The following is an 8928-nucleotide window of genomic DNA, read 5'->3' as shown; positions in this document are numbered from 1 at the left end:
AGGGCAGATCTTATCCGGCCCTGGAGACTTGTGTGGTTTCACTAGGCGGAGGGCGGTGGCGAATTCCTTTGGGGTGAAGTCTTCAGAGATTGCTTCCTCTTGTGGTGTTTCCACTCGCCAAAGGGCAGATACTTCCTTGGCAACAAGGCGGATGCCTTGCGGTCCTTTGTCTTGTAGACCCCGTTCTGCACTAGCTGGGAAGCGATGGCATTAGCAGAAACAGGACACTGACGAGGGGAGTTTGCTGAGCGCCAAGTGAGGTTATTGATGATGCCTCATGCTTTGCGGCTTGAGTGTGAGAAGTCGATGATTTGGACAGCTTCGTTCCATCGCTCAAGCTTTTTTTGTGTCCAGCCGCTCAAGTAGTCTGGGGGCGGCGGTGTTAGAAGCAGCACCACTTGTGGCGCCTAGGTACGAGCGATAGAGAGCTTCACACTCAGAGTCCCAGCATGGTGTATAGCTGGTTCGATGGCCACGTGGTATTGTGGCCTTTGCCGCAGTTATTATGGCATTATAGAAGTCCTGATGGTATGCCTCGTCTGCGTACTGCATGTTTCAGGTTATGGTAACTTTGCAGCAGGCTCATTGGTCAGGAGGTTGTATTGATTCCAATCGGCTTTTTTGAAGTTCCATCGCTTCACCGGTGAACTCGGGACAGGAGCCATAAGTTTTGGGGCGATGATGGGGGACGGCCGGTGTTGGGACCGCGAGAACTTCTCAAGCACACGTCTGTCTGGAAGAGAGCTGTCGACACTCGCAAAGGCCAAGTCAGCGTTTGTCCCTGTTCCCCCGCTGCCAGAGTGGAAACTGGCTGGTTCCTTTGGGTTGAATAGGAGGGCAAGATGGTTTGTAGAGGCCCAGTCAGCCAGCAATTCTCCGTTGCTGCTTGTGTTGTTGTAGCCCTAGTCGATGTGCTGGAAGTTGAAATCGCCAGCCTAGAGACTGGGGGAGGGGAACGGGGATGGTGGCAACATTCGCGAGGGTGGGGGCTTGTAGGTGTTGACGATGTTGTAGTCTGAGATACAAATGCACGCCCACTCACTCTCAGCATCAATTGAAGATTAGTCAGGTCCACTTTAGGCTCTCATGCACAAACGTGGCAATGCCGTGCTTCCTGCTCAAGGTAGACCCGGCTAGCGTGTATAGTTGGGAATAGCTAGCCTATCTGCATAGGTGCAGTGGGTCTCTTGGTGGAGGATGACGAGTGCCTGGTTGGTATGGGCAAGCTGCTACACAACTTTGATCTTGCTTGTTGTGTAGCCTTCTATGTTGAGCTGCAGAATGGTGGGGCGTCTGAACTTGTCCATTGCCCCTTGCAGCTGTGCCATCCGGGTGGAGGCTCTTAGTTGACAAGTTTCGTTTGGCATCTGCTTGGGTGCAGATGTTACTCACAAGATGGGGCACGAGGAGCCACTTGTCGTCCATTCTTGTGGTGATGACTGATGAATAATGTCTTGTTTTTATAGACACGTTTCGATTTGATTTTGGGAAGGTTTATCCTGGGACTGACAAAACTTCTTTCGAAATTTAATCCGTGCAATTTCGCATTCTTGTAGAGGTTTTGAACAACAGACGCAAATATTGTCACCGAGATTGACACAGTGAAATGTTGGCTTGTCGCTAAACTATTGTTGTCTATAAATTATTCCATCCACTAGCAGCCGCTGAATGGAAGCTGCCTTGAAATGAGTTGCCCAACCGCACACCCAAGGACGTGAACTGGCATTCTGTAGCCTTGATACTTTTTCGTTTTCAATATGTCGATTAATCCAGTGAACTACTGGGGCGACCTTTAATTGGACGCCAGGGCTCTTGTTGGCAAGTGGGTATAAATTATCTTTTCAATAGCTTCGAATATAAGAGTTATCGGTAGGCTAGGCCTATTGCTAATAATTTCAATTGAAATAATGTTTAATGTAATGTATCAGTATTATTATACAGTAGTATGTAGCCTAATGCAAAAAATGCTTTTTTAACAGACTGTGAGTTTTAACCCAAATGATGATATCTTTGTTTCTATTGCTACTCTTCGTTTGGATTTCAGTTTGCATTGGGGTGGATCCCAGTTACTGCAAAACAAGTGAGATTATATAGGCCTACTTATACTCGCAGCAGCGCAAGCTGCGCAGTAGAGGGGGGCATTGGGTTTTTCCCCGGTTTTAAAAAAATCTTTCAGTAATTTAACGATGTGGAGTGCGATATTTATATTGTTTTGGATAAAACTGTCAAACTAATTGCAAATGTTTGCAGTAGAGACTACCCAAATACTAAATTTATGATTGGATGCCCCATTTCCTCCCCTGCGCACGCCGCTATGCATACACGTATCATTCACTTGCGTAGCCTAGTTTTTCCTAATTTTTTCAATTTAATTTGCAGTGTTTACAATTAGCTAATTTTAGACCTACACTATTTTACCATTCCCTGACTGTAAGAAAGAGTTTCTTCCTTTTTTAAAATCAATGCAAACCTGGCTTACATCTTTCTACATACTTTGCCTCACAATACATAGGCCTACAGTGGAATAATTTTGGCTATAGCTGCCCCTGTCAAAATCTTGTAATCACGTCAGGGCGTCTTACACTTCTGTTGCTGAAATCCAAGTCTCAACCTCAAAACACACAAACAACTAAATGTTTTATTGGCTTGCCTATAGTATATACACAACCAAACATGGGCGTGGTCTTGGTTATCATGATCACCAAAACTGTTGATCTTGTCCATCCCTGTACAACTGCTGTGCTTCGTCAAAAAGACACACATGAGTCCGGCCCGATAGCTCAGTTGGTTCACGCTTCCTCAATGAAGAAGCTTAAAGATTAAGCGGCGCTGGTTTGACTTTCGGGGTGTGCGCTTGAGCAACGCACGTTGAGGACTGCTGCTCTCCATTCAGCGGCATCTAATGGATGGAATAATTTTTCGGCAACAACACTTCAACAATCGGAAACTTTGCTCTGTCAATCTCGGTGAGCGGGCCTGCGACAGTGGATTAAAACCAGGGATATCTAAAGAAGGGGATGCGAAGGCTTTTATTACGTCTGACAATAGAAGGGCTTTTGTTTATCGTAAATAATCTGTGTTTATCGTAAAATGACAATTGGCCCCGATAGTAGTTTAATAAATCTTGGTATGATAACTTGCATTGCTCTATTAACATCAGGCCTGGATGTTCACAGCATGCTCGTGGTTGCTTGTTAATTCAACTACCCATATACTTGCTTTACATCTAGCCTCCTGCAAAGGCTTTGTTATAAAAAACAGCTTACTGGTAACTTTTTAACCGTTTTTGTAAACAAGTATTCTTTAAATATACTCTACGTAACATTTGCTAACTGTCTTCTGTAGCTCATTGTACCAGCTTCACTACAAAACTTTCCACAATTTTAAAAAGAACCACATGTTTAAAGCACCACAAACTACCGCCCTAGTAGTGTCATGAGAATAAAGCAATCGCTGCGAGCCTTCATATCCCCTTCTCTACATATTCCTGATCAAAACCTACACAGTTATGCAAAACGGCTAATATTAAACTCACAAAGAACCTTTCCAAGTACGAGGATAAAGATTCAATTAATTAATAGTGTTAATATTAGTCAATTAGTATATTAGTCAATTAGTCAATAGTGTTATAATATATTGTTTTACGTTATTTCTACGTACTTTGTTTCTGTACTGCTCCTTGTTCTAATGATCACTTCGTTGGCGTGTTTTGTCCTTCTGGCTGTTCTCTATTTTTGTGTTGCATGTTGTTGTGAGCTACCTGCCTTCATTTTTAGTATGCTTTGAGTTGGGGTGGCCGCATTTTAAGTTGGTTAAAACCTTATGAATAAAATCATCTTTAGTTTCATGACAATTTAACCAACTTAAAATTCTCCGGCCAAGCGGCCAGAGAATTTAGACACTGGCGACAAGTCTTTGAGAACTATACTCAGGAGCACTTACAACAGGGACCTGCCGAAAACGAAGCAGGCGAAGCCAACCGTTTAAGACTTAAATTAAAAGCATTGATCAGCATGATTTCGTCCCAAGTTTTTGAATACATTGATGAGTGCGAGACTTATGAAGGAGCCATGCAGCTTTTGGAACAAATTTATATCAAGAAACCAAACGAAATATATGCGCGACATGTGCTGTCATCTGCAAAGCAGCACTCAGATCAAACCTTACATAAGTTTCGGCACCATTTAGAAAATTTAGCAAAGAACCTGCAATTTTAAAGCTGTGTCTGCAGCAGAACATAAAAATATTATGCTGAGAGACGCATTTATCAATATTTTCGCGGAATATCAGGCAGCGTCTTTTGGAGAATAAAACTTTGGATTTTGAGTCAGCTTTCAACCAAGCGTTATCGTTAACTGAAGCAGAAAAAGAAGCCAAAGATTTTGAAGTTTACGACAGCCACAAAGCTGATTTCTCTGAAAAGGACGTGTTAGCGTCAGCCTCTAAGAGTGACATAAACGTTAGTGACAACAACGAAAAATCCGACAATCTATCAGCCACTTATACTCAACATCAATGTTACTTCTGTGGGAGTAAGCGTTCTCATAACCGCAAGAACTGTGTAGCGCGCTCATCAGTTTGTTTTAAGTGCAACAAAAAAGGACATTGGGCAATAGTCTGTCGAAAGAACGGGAACAGCTCTGGCCATCAAGCAAATAACACGGCGGCAGCATCGATTGATATTCAATGTCCAGCGACCAGTACCGGCACGCCCTCTCAAGGTAATGTCTGTTCAGCAAAAACTGTGAACAATGACTTAAAATTTATCGATTCAGAAGTTAACAATTGGCTTGCTGAAGGAATCGTTCAGCCGAGTAATTCGCCATGGCGTGCTCAAGTAGTCGTAGTAACAAATCCTGAGTCTGGACGTAAAAGACTTTGCGTCGATTACTCGCAAACAATTAATCTATTTACTGAACTCGACGCTTACCCCATCCCCCGCATCGAGGACATCGTGAACAGTCTTGCACAGTACAATAGTTTTGCGACTTATGATCTTAAATCAGCATACCACCAGATTCCTTTGCTTGACCAAGATAAACCTTATACTTCCTTTCAAGCCGGTGGAAGATTATTTGAATTTAATCGCATGCCATTTGGTGTTAAAAATGGTGGCCCAGTATTCCAACGCATAATGGACAACGTTGTTGCTTCGGACAAACTCGAAAACACGTACGTGTACTTTGACAACGTCATCATTGGTGGTCGTAATTCTGAAGAACTAGAGAAGACCGCTGCAAAATTTCTACAATCCATGAAACGACGTAATATGACGCTCAATAATAACAAAACCGTCTATGGTGTGGAGAACATCAACATCCTGGGTTACTGCGTAGGAAATAGACAAATTAAGCCCGATCCTGAGCGTTTAAAAGCTCTTTGGGATTTACCACCACCCACTTCTAAAAAATCGTTACAGAGAACAATTGGGTTGTTTGCCTATTACGCTAAGTGGGTTCCGGGCTTCTCTGACAAAATACAAAGGCTAAATGGAGTTGATGCCTTTCCTTTAAGCACGTTACAAATAAACGACCTTCAATTCCTCAAAGAAGCTATTGCTAATGCATCCCTTCAAGCGATTGATGAGAACTCACCGTTTACCGTAGAATGTGACGCATCAGATGTAGCAATATCGACTACTCTAAATCAAAGTGGGCGACCGGTAGCATTTATGTCTCGGTCATTACAAAGGAGCGAGCTACACTACCCTGCCATGGAAAAGGAGGCTACGAGTATTATTGAAGCCGTAAGAAAATGGTCCCATTTTCTGATTCGAAGGCATTTTACATTAATTACAGACCAAAAATCAGTAGCTTTCATGTTTGACAGCAAGAAGCGGACAAAAGTCAAAAACAATAAAGTGCTATGTTGGCGCCTCGAACTGGCATCCTTTTCTTATACCATTCGTTACCGTCCCGGCAAAGACAATACAGCACCCGACGCTTTATCGAGAGCATTTTGCGCAACGGCACCTGCGCTAAACATTAAATGTTTGATGGATATTCATAAAGAATTGTGTTGCCCGGGTCTAACTCGTTCGTTGCATTATGTGCGTTCGAAAAATTTTCCTTATTCGACAACTAATGTTAAAAGAATATGTGAATCATGCAGTGTATGCGCTGAAGTTAAGCCACGTTTCTTTAAACCCGTCCAGAGTAATTTAATCAAAGCGACTCAGCCCATGGAGAGGCTAAACTTAGATTTTAAGGGCCCTTTACCATCATGTTCTCGTAATATATATATATTGTGTGTCATTGATGAGTATTCACGATTTCCGTTTTGTTTTCCCTGTGTTGACACGTCGTCTGGCACAGTAATCAAGTGCCTTTCTCAACTGTTTGCAATGTTCGGTACCTGTAGTTTTATTCATACTGATCGAGCCCAAAGTTTCATGTCTAGGGATATTAAACAATTCTTGTTGGAAAGGGGTGTAGCTGTGAGCCACTCAACACCCTATCACCCGCAAGGCAATTCGCAAGTTGAACGTTACAACGGAGTAATATGGAAGGCGATACAATGTAACCTCAAGTCATTCGGCCTGCCTATAAGCAAATGGGAAAATGTCTTTCCGAACGCCTTACACGCATTGAGATCGCTACTGTGTACATTAACAAACTCTACCCCGCATGAGCGATTCTTCAACTTCTCTAGACGGTCGTCACACGGGAAGTCCCTTCCTGATTGGTTAAGCACTCCTGGCCCAATCTTACTGAGAAAGTTTAACAGGTCTAGCAAACACGACGATCAAGTCACGAAAGTGTTCTTAACCGAAGCCAACCCATTATACGCTCGGATCAAATACAGTGACGGCCGAGAGTCTAACGTGTCTCTAAGAGACTTAGCCCTACATCCTGCTAATAATATCTCTTACGGGGATATTGTGGATTGTCCTCAATCATCGGAATATATTGTGGATTCTCCTCAATCATCGGACACAGAGGAAAAGTCATTCACACCGAGTGATAGGTTGCCTTGCAGTGGCGCTTCACCGGGAAATAATTTCGATCAAGTCGAAGAAGTTGTTCGCGACCAAGTGATCGACTGCGATCCAGCAATCAATCCGCAATCAACAACGACTGGTGACCTAACCCGATCAAGTCTTTCCAATAAAAATCCAAGAAGATCGTCTAGGTCCACCAAAGGGGTTCCTCCCGTTAGATATGGGGATCCCATTATCTTTTAGAGTGGGTAAATGTTATGATATATTGTTTTACGTTATTTCTACGTACTTTGTTTCTGTACTGCTCCTTGTTCTAATGATCACTTCGTTGGCGTGTTTTGTCCTTCTGGCTGTTCTCTATTTTTGTGTTGCATGTTGTTGTGAGCTACCTGCCTTCATTTTTAGTATGTTTTGAGTTGGGGTGGCCGCATTTTAAGTTGGTTAAAACCTTATGAATAAAATCATCTTTAGTTTCATGACAAATAGAGTCCAAACATCATGAACATTTGTAATATCACAAATAATAAAATTAATGTATTTTTGTTACAGAGGCCGACGACTGCAAATGCATTGAAATACCCCATAAAAATGTTTCTTCTGCCTCAAACGGTACTAAACGTGTAGAAACGTATCATTTATGTTATAAATATCTCACCAATTCCACAAAGCAACTCTGCCTTGAAGACGCAGGCAAGGATCCTTCCAAATGGTTTAACGAATATCACCTGGATATATATAAATCCATAGAAATGGAAAGAAATAACACGGCTTATCACCAAAACTTCAACGCATCGCTTCCACAATGCAATTTTTCAACTAATGCTACATGTTCAAAGAATGAGGCAATTAATTGCTTCACTACTGAGTTGAAGCATTTAGTTTGTAACACAAAATGTGAAGATAGCCGAAACGACACTTCGTCTGACCATCTAATCCGTTTAATACCTTTAGAATACTTTCCTGTTCTTTGGTTTATGGGATTGACAGCATTAGGAGGAAACTTGGCCGTAATCATCCACATTTCATTTAAGTTGTATCGTAAATCCGTTTTCATGAGCAAAGTAAAGAAAATCCACTCCATCATGATTCTGAATTTAGCTTGTGCTGACTTGTTGATGGGGGTCTATTTAATCGGCTTAGCTTGTGCTGGACATATTTACTATGGAACAGTTGATGAAAATCAGATACATGAATGGAAGTCAAGTTGGGTTTGCAATTGCCTTGGAATAATCAATTTCACGTCAAGTCAAATTTCTGTAACTGCTTTAGTTATAATTTCGACTGTGAGAATGCGAAGTATTTTACTTCCTTACAACAATGTATCAGTGAGATCCATTCTTGTTGTTATCATAGGAAGCTGGGTTCTTTGGATTATCATTGCTGTAATTCCTGTGTTGGAATTCGATATTTTCAAGGAAACATTTGTTCGTTATTTTGTAATTAAAAGAATTAATGAAACAGAGCAAATATACTACTCTCGCCATAAGCTGAAAAATATTATACAAAAAATATTATCAGGAATTAATTTAGAATGTAATTTTTCCAATTATCAAACAGGCTATCAAATACCTGAACAAACGACTTGGAAAAATCTTTTTACTGTTGCAGAAAGACTTCAATTAGCTAATAGGACTCAAGCGGATATATCTTATATTGGATACTACAATGAAGATACAGTTTGTAACATGAAGTTCTTTATGCCATTTCGTTTTAATTCCAGTTATTTTTCTTTAGCTGTCATTATTATCAACATGCTTTCGTTTATTTATATATTTCTTTGTCAAATTGTGATATGTCGAACATCAGCAACTGATATTAACTGGACTGAAATGTTTTCTAGCCTTTGTAAGAAAGTTTTTCCCGGTTCTAGCAGCAACCAAAACCTGTCAGTGCCACGAAGGGAGCTGGAAAACAGGAGAATGAATCGTAAAATGTTTTTTATTGTCGCCACTGATTTCTGTTGTTGGTTTCCAATTTGTCTTATATCT

General features: G+C 41.4%; 1 protein-coding gene across 1 annotated transcript; it reads left to right on the top strand.

Moving 5' to 3' along the window:
• The first annotated feature begins 4013 nt into the window (after positions 1-4013).
• On the top strand, positions 4014-7183 carry LOC145781727 (uncharacterized). The gene is made up of 3 exons (XM_082593399.1): positions 4014-4171; positions 4291-5679; positions 6652-7183. Exons 1-3 carry the CDS (start codon positions 4014-4016, stop codon positions 7181-7183), a joined length of 2079 nt encoding a protein of 692 aa, XP_082449525.1.
• The last annotated feature ends 1745 nt before the right edge of the window (positions 7184-8928 follow it).

The sequence above is a fragment of the Aplidium turbinatum genome, chromosome 13 (genome assembly GCF_918807975.1).
Source record: "Aplidium turbinatum chromosome 13, kaAplTurb1.1, whole genome shotgun sequence".
Lineage (NCBI taxonomy): Eukaryota > Metazoa > Chordata > Ascidiacea > Aplousobranchia > Polyclinidae > Aplidium > Aplidium turbinatum.
This window is presented reverse-complemented; position numbering and strand designations above follow the sequence as displayed.